This window comes from Piliocolobus tephrosceles, chromosome 8, assembly GCF_002776525.5.
Source record: "Piliocolobus tephrosceles isolate RC106 chromosome 8, ASM277652v3, whole genome shotgun sequence".
NCBI classification, from domain to species: Eukaryota; Metazoa; Chordata; class Mammalia; order Primates; family Cercopithecidae; genus Piliocolobus; species Piliocolobus tephrosceles.
The window spans coordinates 2,846,146-2,863,927 of record NC_045441.1 but is presented as its reverse complement, the minus strand read 5'-3'; the positions used below and the strand labels follow the sequence as shown (position 1 = coordinate 2,863,927).

The 17,782-nt window shown below is 56.6% G+C and overlaps 2 protein-coding genes across 16 annotated transcripts in view; both read right to left on the bottom strand.

The window, feature by feature from the left end:
- The window catches only part of MAD1L1 (mitotic arrest deficient 1 like 1), a 416,677-nt gene that overhangs the window by 232,982 nt on the left and 165,913 nt on the right, over positions 1-17,782 (bottom strand). For 11 of the 13 annotated variants that reach the window (XM_026447217.1, XM_026447216.1, XM_026447218.1 and 8 more), the window contains one exon: positions 15,007-15,151. The exons of the other annotated variants lie outside the window; for them this stretch is intronic. In XM_026447217.1, the coding sequence (XP_026303002.1) occupies positions 15,007-15,151 (145 nt within the window). The remainder of the gene's footprint in view (positions 1-15,006; positions 15,152-17,782) is intronic. 13 annotated transcript variants of the gene reach the window in all.
- LOC113219744 lies at positions 930-5,820 on the bottom strand. 3 transcript variants are annotated; one of them, XM_026447227.1, is made up of 2 exons: positions 5,590-5,820; positions 930-2,819 (listed from the first exon to the last, which is right to left on the bottom strand). In XM_026447227.1, exon 2 carries the CDS (start codon positions 2,189-2,191, stop codon positions 1,259-1,261), a length of 933 nt encoding a protein of 310 aa, XP_026303012.1. In that variant the 5' UTR covers positions 2,192-2,819; positions 5,590-5,820; the 3' UTR covers positions 930-1,258. The 3 variants fall into 3 exon arrangements, with proteins under 3 accessions (XP_026303012.1, XP_026303011.1, XP_026303013.1); XM_026447226.1 differs by lacking the exon at positions 5,590-5,820 and having other exon boundaries at positions 930-2,518; positions 2,696-4,058; XM_026447228.1 differs by lacking the exon at positions 5,590-5,820 and adding an exon at positions 3,251-4,058.

Genomic DNA, 17,782 nt, shown 5'->3' with positions numbered 1-17,782 from the left:
GGGGGCGCTGATCTTGGCCTTCAGGAAGACCCACGTGGCTCAGCAGGCAAGATCCGAGATGTTTCAATGTGGTATGTTAGAAACTCACAATTCAGAAAAGCCCGGGAACAAGACACGGAAACTGCACACGAAGACTGGGCTTTCCCTGTGCCTGCGGGTTCAACCTGCTGTCCCCCACCTCTCCCACCAGCTGCCCTGTGCCCACTGGGTCCCCCCGCTGTCCCCCCCCCCCCCCACCAGCTGCCCTGTGCCTGCTGGGTCACCTTGCTGTCCATGTCCCCCCAATCCCAACCAGCTGCCTGGGGCCCCTGAGGGCTTCTCAGAGCCATGGACGAGCTGAGCAGCAGGTGCCGTGTCAGGCTATACCACATGGGGTGTCACAAACTGATTTCACTGGGAAGCCTTTTGTTAGGAGTACTCCAAGGGCAGGCATCCTCTGGGAAGGTGTTGGGAATGGATGTTTACAGGGGCGTCAGGCAGGGAAACAGCCAGCGGAAAGACAACCATTCATGTAGAGTCAACACCTGTGCACCCCTGCACGCCACGGAGGGAGCCCCCGGCAGGCTGAGACCCACGCTCCACACACATCAGAGAGGAGGGGCTGGCCTTAGGGAAGCGAGAGCAGGAGCAGGGTGACCAGGGACAAGGGCAGAACCCTATCGTCCTCGCCACTTGCACGGCCACAGCCCCGCCACAGCCGACCATGGCATGATTCCAGATGCCAACAGGCTTCCCTGGCCCCTTCATGTGAGCAACAGAGCACAGGCAGTGGCCTGGCAGGAGCCCCAACCTGCCGCCACCGCAGCTGGAAACAACCTCAGGAAGACCTCATGGACACAATGCCCAACAGACAGCAAGCGACAGCCCAGGAGGGCGCCAGACAGCTCACGGGGGCCCAGGCACAGGAGGCAGGGAGGGCACCGGACAGCTCACGGGGGCCCAGGCACAGCAGTCAGGGAGAGCGCCGGACAGCTCACAGGGGCCCAGGCACAGCAGGCAGGGAGAGCGCCGGACAGCTCACTGGGGCCTAGGGATACAGTGGAAACCCTACTTACATTTATCTTTATAAGTCCTTATATCTTAGAAATAAACAGACACGTTCATCATTGGCCACAGGTCAAATATATCCTTTTTATACAAATACGCACATATCAGTGTGCAAATTCCACAGTCTTTACAAAGCGGTACACCATCAAAACAAACCTGGAGCAAGCAGCTGGGGTGCAGCATGGCAGCTGGCATGGGCATGGCCCTGGTGTCACAGACTGCTGTCCGGAGCAGAGGAACCGGGAGGGAGGTGGGGCCCCAGCCTGGAGCACGGGGGAGGGAGGCACTGGGCCTCCAGGACCATGGGAGGAAAGGAAGCCACATGTCTCCAGCAGGACATGTTGGAGGAGGAAATCCAGAAGGGAGAGCTGCCCCAAGTCCCGCGACAGCAGAGGCTCCTCCACCAGCCTGAGGAGGGAAGGGGTGGGTGCTGCCTCCAGTGCCTGCGTCTGAAGGCCGAGCCGTCCCTGTCCCGGCATCTGCTCCCAGCCACTGCCCTCCTTCCTGCTCTGCCACTGACAGCTACACTTCTTGCAACTGTCATTGTTGGGAAACTGAAAAACAAGTGATGCCCTTTCCACATTGCTGACATTAGCTCAGGCATCAGAAACAGAAGCCGTGGTATCTGCCACCTGGCAGCAGGCCCTTCCTGAAAACCGGTGGGTTTGGAGGCAGCCGGAATGGGCAGCAGCAGCTGTGGCCTCGGCAGCTGGGGGCAGCATCGCAGGCCCCGTGTACGTGGTGCTGCAGAGGCCCATGCAGAGGGTGAGGCTGGGACCAAGAGTCCTCTGGCAGGGGCAGAGCACAGGGCAGGTGAGGCAGAGGCAGGAGACCTGCTCCCTGGCCATTCCGAAGGTCTCAGCACCTCCTGCAGGTGAAGGAGTCCAATATTCACCAGGCATTTACTGAGTGCCTGCTGTATGCAAGGAACCGTGCCGGCCACTGGTGAACAAGGGAGAAAAGGGCCTGCCTGGATGTTGTGAACCAGACACCGGGGATAAGCTGGGTTCTGAGAAGGAGAGATGTTGTGTGAAGGCCCCAAGGCCCTGGCGGGCGGCGGGAAAGCAACGGGGAAGCAGAGGAGGCTGTAAAGGTGGGGCCTGTCTTCCCTGTATGGCACGTTCCAGCCAGGGCCTGGGGACATGGGTCATGGGGGTACCCCAGGCCAACAGGGTGTGGGGGCAGAGACAGACCCTGGGTGAAGCCAGGGAGCCTGTGACCCAGGTCCTGCATTCTGGGCTGCAGCTATCAGTAGGCTCTTGTGACTGAGTTCTCAAAGTGTGATTTGCCACCATGAAGTGGACACAGGCCATCACTCCTCAAAAAAGAAAGCAGACCTGGCTTCTACAGTGCTCCAGGGGCACCCGACTCTAGCCACCCTCCACACGGAGACCTGAGACAGCTTTGTCTCAGCGACACCATCCAGAAATGTCCTCATCGGGGTTTCTGATGACACACCTGCCACCAGCACCTGCAGGGGAAGGCAGGGCGGGTGGGGCCAGGGTTGCACCCAAGTGCCCACAGACAGGGCACTCCCACCAGGGCCTGAGCTCACGAGCACTGCTGCTCCCAGCCCACCTTCCCCAACACAGTGGTGTGGCCGTCTCCTCAAATCTTCCTGAAAGGGCCAGGAGTTCCACAGTCTCACCTGGAACTGTCCAGAAAGTCCCACCCATGGCGGGTAGGGGCAGGACTGTGGTCTTTTCAAAGAGCCAAGAGTAAAGATGGGGTGACCCGAATCCAGTGGAACGCAGCCTCCAAACTCCGTGTACCTGAGGTCGAGAGGGAGGGTGGGCGCACGCGGAGGGCTCGGGCTGGTGGAAGCGGCCCACATCCCACAACCCGATCTTAAGAACCATCTTCGCATTGGAGAGGGATAAAAGGTATTTTGTTTTGATTTCGCTGTATTTCCTAAAACTGCTTTTCTCCCTGGGACTTTTTTCTGCCATAGCCAGGTCCAGCTGCCCTCTCGGAGGGAGAATGCAGCAGTGTCTGTGACAAGGTTGGCTTTCTAATAACCGTGCAAATGGCACTGTCCCATAACAAAGCAGATGTTCCTTCCTAAATGGATATAACAGAAATGTCAGTCTAGAAAGGTAATGTGAAAGGGTGATATATTAACACCTAGAAATTCCAAAGTTGAGAGGACCCTGCTTATCTGTGGAGGGAGGCGGCCATCTCACTGAGCAGAGCAAACGCTAACCTGGAAGGCGGGCTGGCCAGCGTCTCAGGGCCCCTCCTGCAGACTTCCCACCGATCCAGGTGTATGTGGAAGGATGTGCTTTAAGTAAGAACAGAAGGGTCTGAAGCTGAACTTGAGCTGCGCTCGGCTGAGCCGCACCCTCGCAGTGATGGGAAAGTGGGGAGCACATGCCATACTCAGGGCTGCTCCTTGGATATCCCCAGAGGCTAAAGCCCAGCAGAGAAGATGGGCTGCATGGGTCACAACAGCAGGAGGCGCAGAGGAGTGGGGCCGGGACCCAGGGACGACGGCAGGGCCTGAACGCCATCTGTCCTGTGTACAGGTACACAGTGCAAACTTGTCACAAAGGGTGGCAACAGAGGAGACAGAGGAAGCGGGGCCAAGCCTCCTTCCAGGCGCTAGGCAGGCAGCACAGCAAGGGGGTGCGTGCCACGACAGTGCCAGGCAGAGGCACGCCACAAACCCTTACAGAAAGCAGGGTGTGAAGGAGCACACACCAGAATGTATGTCCTCTGGGGGGCAGACAGCAAGGATAGCAGGTGGGCAGTGGTCTTCAGAGGGAGGTGGGGGTAAGCCAGGCCTAGGGCCAGTCAGTGGCATCCACATCAGCTGTGTGACCCGGCCCCTGTGGCCCACATCACAGAGCATGCATGGTCCAGGCCTCTACCACCCCTGACAGAATTGGCCCAGAGCAGCACAGGAGCACTACCGGGGAGCTGTTGAGATGTGGAGACCGCAGGCTGCACCCCAGAGCTACCAAGTCACACTCAGATTTCTGCCATCTCTACAAAAACACAAAAGAATTAGATGGGCATGCTGGTGGTACCTGCAGTCCCAGCTACTCGGGAGGCTGAGGCAGGAGGATCACCTGAACCTGGGGTGTCGAGGCTGCAGTGAGCCAAGACCACACTACTGCACTCCAGACTGGGTGACAGAGACAGACCTTGTCTCAAAAAAAAACAAATCTAGGGCCAGGCACAGTGGCTCACACCTGTAATCCCAGCACTTTGGGAAGTTGAAGTGGGTGGATCATCTGAGGTCAGGAGTTCGAGACCAGCCTGGTCAATATGGCAAAACCCCATCTCAAAAATACAAAAATTAACGGGGCGTGGTGGTGCGTGCCTGTAATCCCAGCTACTCGGGAGGCTGAGGCAGGAAAATTGCTTGAACCCAGCAGGCAGAGGCTGCAGTGAGCCGAGATCCTGCCATTGCACTGCAGCCTGGGTAAGAGGGCAAGACTCCGTCTCAAAAAAAAAAAAAACCCACAAATCTAGCATCAAGGCTAGCCGCATGGGCTGGGCAGAGTCTCTATGCCACTCTTAAGCCTCGGTTTGCTGGGTTAACACGGGGCCACAGAGCTGACCCCCCACGCCTGGGCGGGTGCCACAGGGAGCATGACTGTCTGAGACAAGGCCCTAGAGGGTCACAGAGAAGGATGCTTTCCAGACGACACCGCAGGTACTGGGTGTTACAAATACTCCCTTCCGTGCTACCTAAGACCAAAAATTTTCAGTATTAAAAAAGAAAGCGCAAGAGAAATCATGCTGATCACGAAGCCTCAGACCTAAAGCGGGGTGTGGAGCGGAGGAGACGGCGATCAGAGGCAGCGTGGGGCTCGCTCAGCCTCTTCCGCAGCAAGGATGGAAGTCCTCTGCTCTGCTCTAGGGGAAGAGGGCTAGATCCCACACCCTAACGGGAGGGAGAGGCGCACAGCCAGATTTAGGCTCCCATGGGGCAGAGGTAGAAACCACAGAACGGCTATCCAGGAAAGATGTGGACAAGGCTGGCTCCAGGACCCATGCGCAAAGCGACCCAGGGGACACCCGCGTGAGCAAGGGCAGTGCTCACCTCGAACCAATGCCCACCATGGAGCTCCCACAGGCTCCCACCCGGCGCCCATTACCACGGAGGGGAGAAGGACAAGTCCTACTCAACACTAGAACCAGGACAAGGAGTTGGTGTGGCTCCGAGGGGCAGCCCGGGGGACCGCTGTAGGGCCACAGAAACCTACACGGGCAGCTGATCACGGAGAGGAACACAGGCTGCGCTAACGCCGAAGCCCCTGACCTTCCCACCACCACCTACAGCATTGCCACACGGAAGCCAGGGAGACACGGGACCTCGCTCCACCACCTTCCCAACTATCATCACAGCAAACCAAACCCCACCCTGGTCTAGCACGGCAGATGGACTCGGCTCTCCCCGCAGTGACTTTCTGGGCTCAGCAAGGTCACCTATTCAAAGGCTTCACGCCTCCCACACATCCACGGCACAGGACCCTACAGTGCCCCACCTTCTTCACAGCAGCAGTCCCGGCACAGGACCCTACAGTGCCTCACCTTCTTCACAGCAGCGATCACCGCCTCAACACGACTGCTACCTGCCCCTAGAGAGAGGCCCTTGAGCTCCCAGTCTGCTGTGCAGTTCCCGGCTGTTTCCCACAGCAGCTAAACGTGCCAGGCTCACAGGAGACGCACAGTAAGAACCTGGGGAATGGCCGGGCGCGGTGCCTCATGCCTGTAATCCCAGCACGTTGGGAAGCCAAGGCGGGGAGATCACTTGAGGTGAGAAGTTCCAGGCCAATATGGCGAAATCCATCTCTGCTAAAAACACAAAGCATTAGCCGAGCATAGTGGTGTGCACCTATAGTCCCAGCTACTCAGAGGCTGGGGTGGGAGAATTGGCTTGAACCTAGGAGGCAGAGGTGGCAGTGAGCCGGTATCACATCACTGCACTCCAGCCTGGACAACAGAACAAGACTCCATTCCCCCCGCCTTCTGGAAAAAAAAAAAAAAAAAAGAAGTAGAATTTGGGGAATGAAAAATTAATGATCAACTGAGTGAACCGAGTCTGGGTTTCTCCTTTTCAATCTCTTTTCAACTTGCCAATTCACCTGTATTATATGCTCTGAACGTGCTAAATCCTGCTCAAAGGCCAGGCTTTCTAAGTCCAGAGAGAATGTCAGAAAATACTTTGAACAGTAACAAAAACAACCCACATTAAAACGTATGGGGTAGGACTTCGTGACGAAGACTCTCAGAAAAGCACAAGTAGAAGAGGATTTCATTAATTCAGTAAAGAGTATCACACAGAACATCCAGCACACACCGCGCTGACTACTGGAGTCTGGATGGACTACTGGAGCGGCCGCCACAGCCTGAAGGAGACGAGGTGCCTACTGTCATCATTCCTCCATGACGCTGCACCTGGAGGAAAGTGCACGGAGAGGCGCGGGGCTGGAGAGGGAGCGTGGGCGGAGAGGAGAGGAAAGGCGCGGGGCTGGAGAAGAGGAGAGACGCGGGGCTGGCAGGAAATTGTGGCCAGGGGAGAGGAGAGGTGCTGGGCTGGAGAGGGAACATGGCCGGTGGAGAGGAGCAGTACGGGGCTGGAGAGGGAGTGTGGTCAGGGGAGAGGAGAGGTGTGGGGCTGGAGGAGAGGAGAGGAGAGGCATGGGGCTGGTGGGAAAGCGTGGCCAGGGGAGAGGAGAGACGCGCGGCTGGAGGAGAGGAGAGGCATGGGGCTGGCAGGAAAGCGTGGCCAGGGGAGAGGAGAGGCACGGTGCTGGCGGGGAAGCATGGCCGGCATCTCTCAGAAAGTATGAGTGTGTATGTCAAACATCAGCATCAGAGCGAGGTTGTCAGGTGCGGGGTCGATGTGAAGGACCCACTGGTACATCCACAGGCCAGGAACACACACACAGATGATGAAAGTCCAAGAAGACAACATTAAAACTGCATCTAACATTCAATACATAGGGCAGGAAGTCTAATGACATATAAGACAGCTCCCCTAAAATCCACCAAACTTGCTGAGAGAAATTAAAGGCCATCAAGGTAAATGGTGGAACACGTGGCATTCATGGTTCACGAGACACACTAACGCCGAGACACCCTGACGCCGAGACACGCTAATGCTGCGTTTCACCTGGACACAGGGAAACACTGGAAGGTGGAGGCAAGGACGACAGCATGGAATCGTAAACAAACTAAAAAAGGAGCCCATGGAACACACCAGGAAGCCCCGAAGGGGACGGCCACAAGGGGTCCCCGGGCTACGGCCGTGGCATCGCCACACGTACGATAGAGGCTGCCAGATCAACAGTATGTTTCACAGAACAAAAGCAGCAACATGTAAAAGGTAAACAAAGTGTTTAGAAGGAAACCACTGAGTATCTTCACAACTTTGGGAAGCAAAGATTGTTTAATCATGGCTCAAAAGCACCAGCATCAGCAAAAATCGGTGAGCTGGACTGCACGAACATCATCAACAGAGAAATTCCGAGAGCGAAAAAGCAAACCGCAGACTAGGAGAAGATAACTAAACATGTTTCGTCAACAAAAGACTTTCATATCCAGAGTAAAGAACTACAACTCAGTAAGAAAAAGGTAAACAACATTTAAAGGCCCAGGCCAGACGCAGTGGCTCACGCCTGTAATCCCAACACTTTGGGAGGCTGAGGCAGGCAGATCACGAGGTCAGGAGTTCGAGACCAGCCTAACCAACACGGTGAGACCCCTGTCTCTACTAAAAATACAAAACTTAGCTGGGCGTGGTGGCACGTGCCTGTAGTCCCAGCTACTCACGAGGCTAAGGCAGGAGAATTGCTTGAACCCCGGAGGCAGAGGTGACAGTGAGCCTAGATCAAGCCATTGCATTCCAGCCTGGGAAACGGAGCGAGGCTCTATCTCAAAAAATAATAATAAAATTAAAATAAAATAAAAATAAAAGCCCAAAGGGGATAGGAACAGAAAGCCTGTCCAGGTGCCCCCAGGAGTCGGTATCGAACTGGCCAGTGAGTATTTAAAAAGGGGCTCAGCTTCACCAAGTCTTAGGGAAGTCAAAACAACAGCTTTGGAGTACAGGCCCCCACCAGGGAGAAAACCAAAGGCCGGAGGTGAGGGCCTGGAGGGACCAGCACTGTCCACGCCCCAGGAGGAATGCCACCTGGCACAGTAACTCTGGCGGGGGTGGCAGCCCCGGGAACTGACCCTATGTCACACCTGGGCGTGCCCAGCGCAAGGGCGCCCAGGGGATCACCAAACATTACACACGGGTAGAAACGTCCACATCAGCAAGAGTCAACACCCCCATGCTGGAAACCATCCAACGTCAGGTATAGCCAAGCGTATTTTAAAAAGTGGTATTTTTATACAATGGAAAACTTTAACAGAGTAATTAAGAAAAATCAACAGATCTCAGGTATGCACAACACACATGACTCTCACAAAGCTAATGTGTAATGGAAGCCAGGCACAAGAGAGTACACATATGTGATTCCGTTACGTGAGGCTTAAAAACAGGGAAGTTGGCCAGGTGCAGTGGCTCACGCCTGTAATCCCAGCACTTTGGGAGGCCGAGGCAGGCGGATCACCTGAGGTCAGGAGTTCAGGACCAGCCTGGCCAACGTGGTGGAACCCAGTCTCTATAAAAGCACAAAAAAATTAGCTGGGCGTGGTGGTGGACACCTGTAAACCCAGCTACTTAGGAGGCTGAGGCAAGAGAATGGCTTGAACCCAGGAGACGGAGGGTTCAAGCAGAGCTGAGATCACGCCACTGCACTCCAGCCTGAATGACAGAGCGAGATTCTGTCTCAAAAAAAAAAAAAAAGAAAAAAAACAAAACAGAGAACTGAAGGCCGGCCATGGTGGCTCAAGTCTGTAATCCCAGAACTTTGGGATTGGGAGGCCGAGGTGGGGGAATCATGAAGTCAGGAATTTGAGACCAACCCAGCCAACATGGTGAAACCCTGTCTTTACTAAAAATACAAAAATTAGCTGGGCATGGTGGTGCACGCCTATAATCCCAGCTACTCGAGAGGCTGAGGCAGGAGAATTGCTTGAACCCAGGAGATGGAGGCTGCAGTGAGCCGAAATCGTGCCACTGCACTCCAGCCTGGGCAACAAAGAAAGACTCTGCCTTTAAAAAAAAAAAAAACACAAAACAGCGAAGTGAAGTCAGGAGGGGCTTGCCCTGGAGCTGACGGAGCAGCTGGAACCGGGCATGAGGGTCTTGCTGGGGTTGCTAACTACCTGCTCCTCTATCTGTCCTGTGTCTGTAATTTGTGCACACTGAACTACAACACGGAGACTACTGAGAACAAGCCTCCCGAGGTGGGGCTGAGCCACACCCACTCTGCAGCACCCACCACGTGAGGGGAAAACTGGAGCACCTCACACGTCAGGTCACTAAACCGTGACCCGCTCCCTCTGCACCGCAGCACGACAGCAGCGAAAAAGAACACGCTGCATTCCCAGGGACGGAGGTCAAAAGGATAATGTTAAAATAAAAACAAAAAGAAGCCACAGACGCGTGGGTCTATGTACAGAAAACATAAAAATGGGAAAAGCTGAGCAATGATTAAAGATGCACATCCATGATGAACCTGGAAAGAAAAATGAGGGAAGGGCTGCTCCACACTTAGAGCAGGGCTCTGACAGCCGAGGTTGTTCTGCTTCTTACACCAGGACTGAGACACGGGCACCTGCTGCATGCTTTGAGCTGTACGTGTATGTTCTATATGATCTCTGCACACGCCATGTGTTTCACGAGAACACTGGAAAGAAAGACAGGAGGACGGAGAGTGAGCAGAGTCCTGGGCCCCCGGGAGTGCCTGACTCCGTGTCCTCGCTCCAGGCTGTGCCGGATCCCAGGACCTAAACAGACACCATCCGGGGAGATCGGGGCTTGGAAGCAAGAGCAAGCCAACGACTTGAAGTGGCGCTCAGCTGAAGGAACAGCGGCCTTGTCTGTGGCTGGGGCAGGTATGAGCTACGTTAACCTTGTTGGGGTGGTCTCCAAAGTGGAAGCTGCCCAAATTGTATAAACACAAAATAAGTAACAGCACTTGCCTCTGCTCCATGTCCCTTCTACCCACACGTCCTACGGAAGCAAAACCATGCATCAGGTGTGTCTCCACCGTGCTATTCCAGGACAGATGAAAATAACCTGTTCAAAAATAAAAACACTCCAGCAACGTGGGCGCATTTCTAAATCGCTGCACAGCCTGAGCACAGTGCCAGCGAGGCCCTGTCCTCTTCCAGGGTGCACCACGCCCACCTCTGCTGTGGCCAGGGCACGGCCACCAGGATACACTCCTTCAGGGCCCACGGGCCACTATGACCCTGAGCACCTGTGGCCTCAGCTCCCTCGGGGCAGCCAGCCTCCCTCTGCTCTGCCCTCAGCACACACAATCCTGCAGAGGAGAAGGGACGCAGTAAGGAGGAAATGGAAGGGTCTCCTCAAAGCACAGGCCTGGGAGAGTCCCGGAGAGGACTGCGCTGCCTCCTAGGATGGACCAGAAGGGGGCCCGGAGCCCCTCCTGTAACAGGCTCCAGCACAGCATCCTGGGCACAGAAATGACTCCCAAGAAGACAGGAAGTCCTGGCAGAGTCCACTGAGAACACGCGCAGGGGTCCCTGAGCTAAGCCTGCCTCCCCTGCCCCTGATTCCCTTGGGAAGGGGCCACAGCATGGGGAGGAAGCCTTAGGAGGCAGCTCTGGCCCCTATAAGAGGCTGGGATGGCTCAGACTCACAAGAGCTGCCTCTGGGCCAGGAACATAGCAGGAAGAGAGCAGCTTCTCCCAGGAGGACAGCGGCTTCTCCCAGGAGGACAGCGGCTTCTCCCACAGGATGCCAGATTCTCCCGGTAGGATGGCGGCTTCTCCTGGGAATATGGTGGCTTCTCCCAGGACGGAAACTTCTCCCAGGAGGACAGCGGCTTCTCCCGGGAGGACGGTGGCTGCTCATGGGAGGACGGGGCTTCTTCCAGGAGGACAGCGGGTTCTCAAGGGAGGACAGAGGCTTCTCCCAGGACTGTCTTCTGGATGTGAGGCAGGAAGACCATGGAAGTCCTCTGAGGGGGTCCCCTGGTACTTCCTGCCTTCCACCCCCTATTTGATTGTTTCTGAAACAGCAGCAGCCCCGCCCTCCTGGGCCCAGTCTCCATCTGCCTTCAGCTGTCTCCTGGACGCATCTGGCCTAAACTGCACCCAGCAAATACAGACACCAGCTCCCCACACTCTCCCGTCGCGGAGGGCGGCAGCCGTGTCCAGGGTCCCAGCCCTCTTGTTAAAGCTCATCTGCTCCCAATCCCACAGCAGGCCCAGCCACATTGGTTTTGAGACCGTGGATTGTCAGGAATGTTTGTGGAGGGTTTTTTGATTGAAAAAGGGAACTCCATGGGAGCGAGCAGATCTGATGCTCCAGGCAGCGAGGACGTGTGAGAGGGGAATGTCTGACGTCACCAACCCCAGCTTCGGAGGAGGTGGCTGAGGAACGTGTTCATTCAGCCAGTGCAGACCCAAGACCCCAGCCCAGAGCTCAAAACTCAGACCCTCGACGACTCCGGAAGACACAAATCTGTCTTTCCCATTGTGCGGGTTCCCAGGGCAGGATGTCACCATGACAACCACACCGTGCTCAGCAGCCACGACGTGAGTCAGACACCACTGGACACCCAGTGTCAACTGCTCACCAACAGCCTGTGGCCTCCAGTAAATGATCTGCTCTGAAACAGGGAGGGAGGATGGAGTGTAAAAAACGGGAGGTGGGAAGGGAAAGCTTTTCTGTAATTTTAAAAGTTTCTTGCTAAAAGTTAGCTTGTATTACTGATATTCCATAAACAGGACTCTGCAGCCATACTGTGGAAGCATGGGGCACTGGAGAAACAGCTCATTTCAAACAGGAAAATGGTTTGTGTTCACCCAGTTCCAGAAGCCAATTTTCAACTGCTTAAAATAGTCATGATATTTTACCAAGGTAATTATACTCTTAGCTCTCAGTAACAATTAAATCCTTAGACTAGAGCCGCTTAATAAAGGTCTTGAAATAAAACTGCACACTCCAAGCACTGTGTACTAAAATGTCAAGCACACAAGGAGGGCCTCCAGTGGGACGCCAGAGGCCCAGAGCCCCCACCAGCCGCAGGCTCGCAGCCCTCCTGGGTGCGCCTTGAGAGAAGGCGCTCCTCGACCACCAGCCAGCCGGGCGGGCTGCCGTGCAGAGCTGAGGTGGACAGTGGCCAACACCGAGGCGCACAGACCCAGAGCAGCAGGCACACCGCTCCCCCCAGATGGCTGAGTGAACAGCTTCATCACGGCTGGCTGGACGGATCCTGCATCCCTGGCCTGGGGCTACACGGGCGACTGGAATCGATCCTTCGTCAGGATAAACAACCAGTCCATGCCCGGTGATCAATATCCACCTTCTTGCTAACACAGAGCAGGCCCGTGAGCACAGCAGGGCCGGGGGTAGGCCGGCGTGGGCCAGAAAGTGCCAGAGGCTCTCCCCCTGCGAAGCAGAGCAGAGAAGAACAGAAACTTCCTGCCCTGGGTGGGCCGGGGTGACCCTCAAAGAGGAACGGCAGGAAGGAAGCCAGGCGCAGACTTCCCAGGAGGCTGTGGGGCTCCACTGGACCATGAGGGAGCCCCACAGGGACGAAAACCACACCAGACATCCAGCGACTGCGTGCAACTCCTCATCAAGGCTGGGAGCCCTGGCAGTAAGAGGGGATGTGGGCAGCGGCACCAGTGTGCTCTGGGTCACAGAACGTCAGGCTGCAGGCCAGACCCAGCACACAAGAACACTCAGACCCACACGTGACCTGTAAAGGGAACTCTTCCCATCAGCTTCCAGCTACTGACTTAAGAAACCAGGAGGTTCCCACAGGACGAGCCACAGCTGAGGCCCGGTGAGGCTGCCCTCGTGTGGGGGCCACACCTGTAATTCACCCACGCCACGCACGCAGGACCACCCCAAAGTGCTGCCCCCCGGCCGGTGTGGGCTGGCGTCACTCCCCAGCCCCGACCCAGAATCAGAGTGGGCCAACAACAAGGTGAACTCAAGGGGGCGCCACGCGAACACAGCCACGTTCCCGGGCACCCTGGGGTCATCGGGCCTGAGCCCAGAGTTTAGCAGAAAGGAGAATTGAGACCCAGAGAGAATGAGGGCCATCTGAGGTCCCAGAGAAAGGCCCAGCTCCCAGCCCAGCCTCCCACTCCTCCTCCCCAAGGAAGCTCTGAGCTTCCCGCATCACGGGACCATGGCATGTCATCGCGCACTCAAAGATCACCAAGCCCAGGTGTCCCGCCACCCCGAAAGAACACAGCCTCGCCCCCTCTGCTTCTCAGGGCCTCTCCTCAGCGGCAGGGTCGGGCTGCACTTGCCGGAACCCCCCGCCGTGGTCAGCACACATGCTGTGGCCTGCTGGGCCCAAGCCGCTGTCTCCTCTGGCTCCAGGCCTCGAGGGTGATGTCAGCAGCGCTTTGTGACAAGTTGCCTTCTCTCCCTCCGCCATGGTTCTCCACACACAATTTCACAAAGGGGAAATCCTTGGGTCCCCACATGAACGCCACCTCCTGAGAAAAGCCCTTCTGTGGCACCACCACGCCGTCCACCTCTGTGGAGGTGGGTGGCAGGTGCTGGTTTGGTGCTACTGCCTGACCCCGCTAGAGAGTGGATGACCCAAGGGTTGTGCCCACACGTCTGTGCTGCATGCACCGCACCCATCTTGCTTAGAAGCTGACACACTAGCAGACACGGTGTCGGAAGAGAAGGGAGCATGGAGGAAGGTCCTAGAGCTGCTCCACAGAAATGCACTGTGCCTGACCATGCAACAGGGCTGGGTGTCCCCTCTGCCACAGGCGGCAGACGGCTCTGGCTGAAAAGCCATGTGAGAACATTTTCGAGTGTCCCCTGTCTGGGGTGTACCTGTAAAGCCAGGGCTTTGGGGCCAGCCTCTGAGCTGTGCACAGGGGCCAGCTCAGCCTGTGTTCCTGAAGCCCACACAGTGCCCGTCGGACCCGGGCCCATGTGAACTTTTCCTTCAGGAGACAGCATGGAGCTGCCCAGGAGCGAGCTGGAGAAGCCATAAAACAGCAGCTTCGGAGCAGAAACATTACTAATTTTCTAAAAGCTCCACAACCAAGAGGTCCCAGCAGCAAAGAGCCTCGGTTTTCATCAAAAATGATCAAGAACAGGCAAACATTCATGAGGCACAACTCCCAGCACTTGACAGGTGCAGCATCCATCCCAGGCCAGGGTGACACAGCCCTCCGCCCACTCAGCACTAGCTGGAGGCAGACAGGGGTAGCCTCCGCCCAGCAAGCTGGACACCCGCCCTGGCCCAGAGAGCATCTGGGGACAGATTTACTTCCTTCCTGCCTTGACTTCTGAAATTTCAGTGCTCGAGGAACATTTTAAACAACACTCACAAAAACTGTCTTTCACACTCCAGTGACCTCTGCTCACAGTGCCAGACATCAGAACCCCCGCAGGCACTGACGATTACAGTCGGGCCATGAAGCCGCCCACAGGTGGGGCTGGGGCACACCTGGAAGCAGGTGACAGCCTTCATCCCAAGCCCAGGCCAAGATCCGCACAGCGAAACCGCCATCACTGGACCGCAAAGCATGAGGGTGCAGACTGCAGGGGACACGGGAGCCTGCAGAGGGTCCGCAGCGACAAGGAATGCTCTCCAGGGCTCAGCACCAGGCCGGGGTGGACACTGAGATGCTGGGGGAACTGCAAAGGGTGGGGCACACAGCAGGCCCAGAGAGTCCCACAGGGAGCACCGGGGTTGAGCACTCTCTGGCATTCTCAGAACCCTCCTGGCAACCCAGGGCCAAAGTGCCAACCATGACCCAGCTGCACTGACCCAGCTGCAGCACTCCTGCCTCCACAGTGAGATCTTGCTGACCAGGTGTGCGCTCGCCCGCAGCTCCCTGCAACTCTGACCAAAATGTGAGGACATAAATCACCTTGGTGAGCAGCAGGACCCGTTTCTGGAGCCTGCGGGCCAGCGCCTCGTGCATCTCGCGCTTCTTCCTCTCCTCCAGCAGCTGGCCGCTGACCTGCCGGAGCTCCTCCTGCAGCTGCTGCCTGGCCTTCTCCAGCCCCCGGGCGCTGCATGGGAGAGACAAGAGGGCAAAGCACTGAAGCCGGGGGTGACCACCCCACCGCGCCCCGCCCCACCCCAGGAACGAGCCCACCAGGACACCCTAAAATAGAGCTGCACGTGCGGCCCCCTCACTGCCATTTCCGCACTGCTGAATAGCTACTTAAGGCCTTTCAGGAGTTTCTGGATTTCAAATAGACTCCCAGGGTGATTCCAGAACACGGCAGGGAGGGGGAGGGGAGCTCAACTCCACACACAATGGGAAAAATTGTCGGCGACGCAGCCCTTTGGGAGACGGGACTTCTGAATGAGCGAGATTGCAGAGCCAGCGCTTCCCCTCTGAATCACCGCAGATGTGCAGTGTGGTGCGGGGACGCAAACGCCGGGCGCCTGCTGGGGGGGCCTGTTCTAAAAACATTCTGCGAGGTTGAAAGCCCAGCCTGGCGCTGAGCACTGGGAACCCAGAGGCCTCCTGCGGGCCGACGCCACGGGCAGGGCCAACTCCAGGCTGCCCAAGAGGCCTCTCCCTGCCCGCCCCTTCAGGTGGCTGATAGTTCCTTTGATTTCTGCTTTTGAATCCTCCCTTTTTCCTGCACGTTCCCCTCTGCCTCAGTCCCTGTGCTGGTTGCCTGTCACCTGCGTTACCACAATAGCCTCCCAACGGCTCTCACTGGGGCCCTCGACCACTGGGCACCAAGCTGTCTCCTCAGAAGGCAGAGAGGGGCCATGTCACGCGATTTTGAAGCCTTTGGTGGTCCCCAACCACTCCTGGTGAGTCTCCGAGTTCACAGCCTGGCAGTAACGGGCCTCAGGGGTTTGGATCTTGCCCCTTTCTCTCTGTCCTTCAGAAGCTGACTTGGGAGCCAGACAAATGACAGCGTCCACTGACCCTGACTGCAAGAACCCACCTATGATGCAACGGCTTTCTGTGATTCTGGGAGCCCCAGGACTCCACCTCCCCACCCGAGGGGGCTCCCAGGAAGGGCGCAGCGAGGCGCACAGAGGAGAGACTGCCCCGGAGAGAGAGTGAGTCAGGACTCCACCTCCCCATGGGACAACCGGGCACGCGGGTGCTCCCAGGAAGGGATGCAGCCAGGAGAGATGAGAGGCCGCCCAAGAGGAGGCAAGTCAGGACTCCGCAGTGAGGCACAAGGGTGCTCCCAGGAAGGGACACAGCCAGGAAGAGGAGAGGCCGCCCTGGGGAGGGGGCAAGTCAGCAGAGGGAGGGCCCAGCCCCACTCAGACAGCCCAGGGCAGGTGCGGAGTAGAGCAGTACTGGGACACAGGAGCTGAACACGACTGTACTGAGTATCAAAAACTTCTTTCCAAAGGAAATCTTATCTAAATCTCCAGGAAATAAAACACAGCACTGGGATGGAGAAAAGCTAACGGGGACCACAGTCCTGTGAGGCGACCATCAAGGAGAACCAGGATGAAGCTTTCCCTTCCCCAAACCACTACCCAAGAAAGCACCATCCGCCAGCCCCAGGATGAAGCTTTCCCCAAACCACCGCCCAAGAAAGTGCCATCTGCGGCCGGGTGCGGTGGCTCACGCCTGTCATCCCAGCACTTTGGGAGGCCAAGGCGGGCAGATCACGAGGTCAGGAGATCGAGACCAACCTGGCTAACACGGTGAAACCCCGTCTCTACTAGAAATACAAAAAAAAACTTTTTTTTCTTTCTTTTTGCTTGCAGTGAGCCAAGATGTTTGGAAACAGGAATGTGGGATGGGGCCACGAACACCACCCTGAGGCTTGCACCTTCCTGGCCATCAATTGCTTCTGCTTGGCTTTAGTTACATGACTTGAGGAAAAGCTTCATCCCGGGGCTGGCGGATGGCGCTTGCTTTCTTTTTTTTTTTTTTTTTTTTTGAGACAGAGTCTCGCTCTGTCGCCCGGGCTGGCGTGCAGTGGCCGTGATCTCAGCTCACTACAAGCTCCGCCTTCCGGGTTCACGCCATTCTCCTGCCTCAGCCTCCCGAGTAGCTGGGACTACAGGCGCCGCCACCTCGCCTGGCTAGATTTTTTTGTATTTTTAGTGGAGACGGGGTTTCACCATGTTGGCCAGGATGGTCTCGATCTCCTGACCTCGTGATCTGCCCACCTCGGCCTCCCAAACTGCTGGGATTACAGGTGTGAGCCACCGCGCCTGGCCGCAGATGGCACTTTCTTGGGCGGTGGTTTGGGGAAAGCTTCATCCCGGGGCTGGCAGATGGCGCTTTCTTGTGCGGTGGTCTCCACTGGACTCACGTTTGAGTGAAGTGAATACAGGGTTTTTAACTGTAATTCAGTAGAAGTCTGAGTTAAATAAATGGTAAGTTGAAAGTAAATGTGAATGCAGGGCCAGGCGCGGTGGCTCAAGCCTGTAATCCCAGCACTTTGGGAGGCCGAGACAGGCGGATAACGAGGTCAGGAGATCGAGACCATCCTGGCTAACACGGTGAAACCCCATCTCTACTAAAAAATACAAAAAACTAGCCGGGCGAGGTGGCGGGCGCCTGTAGTCCCAGCTACTCAGGAGGCTGAGGCAGGAGAATGGTGTGAACCTGGGAGGCGGAGCTTGTAATGAGCTGAGATCCGGCCACTGCACTCCAGCCTGGGCGACAGAGCGAGACTCTGTCTCAAAAAAAAAAAAAAAAA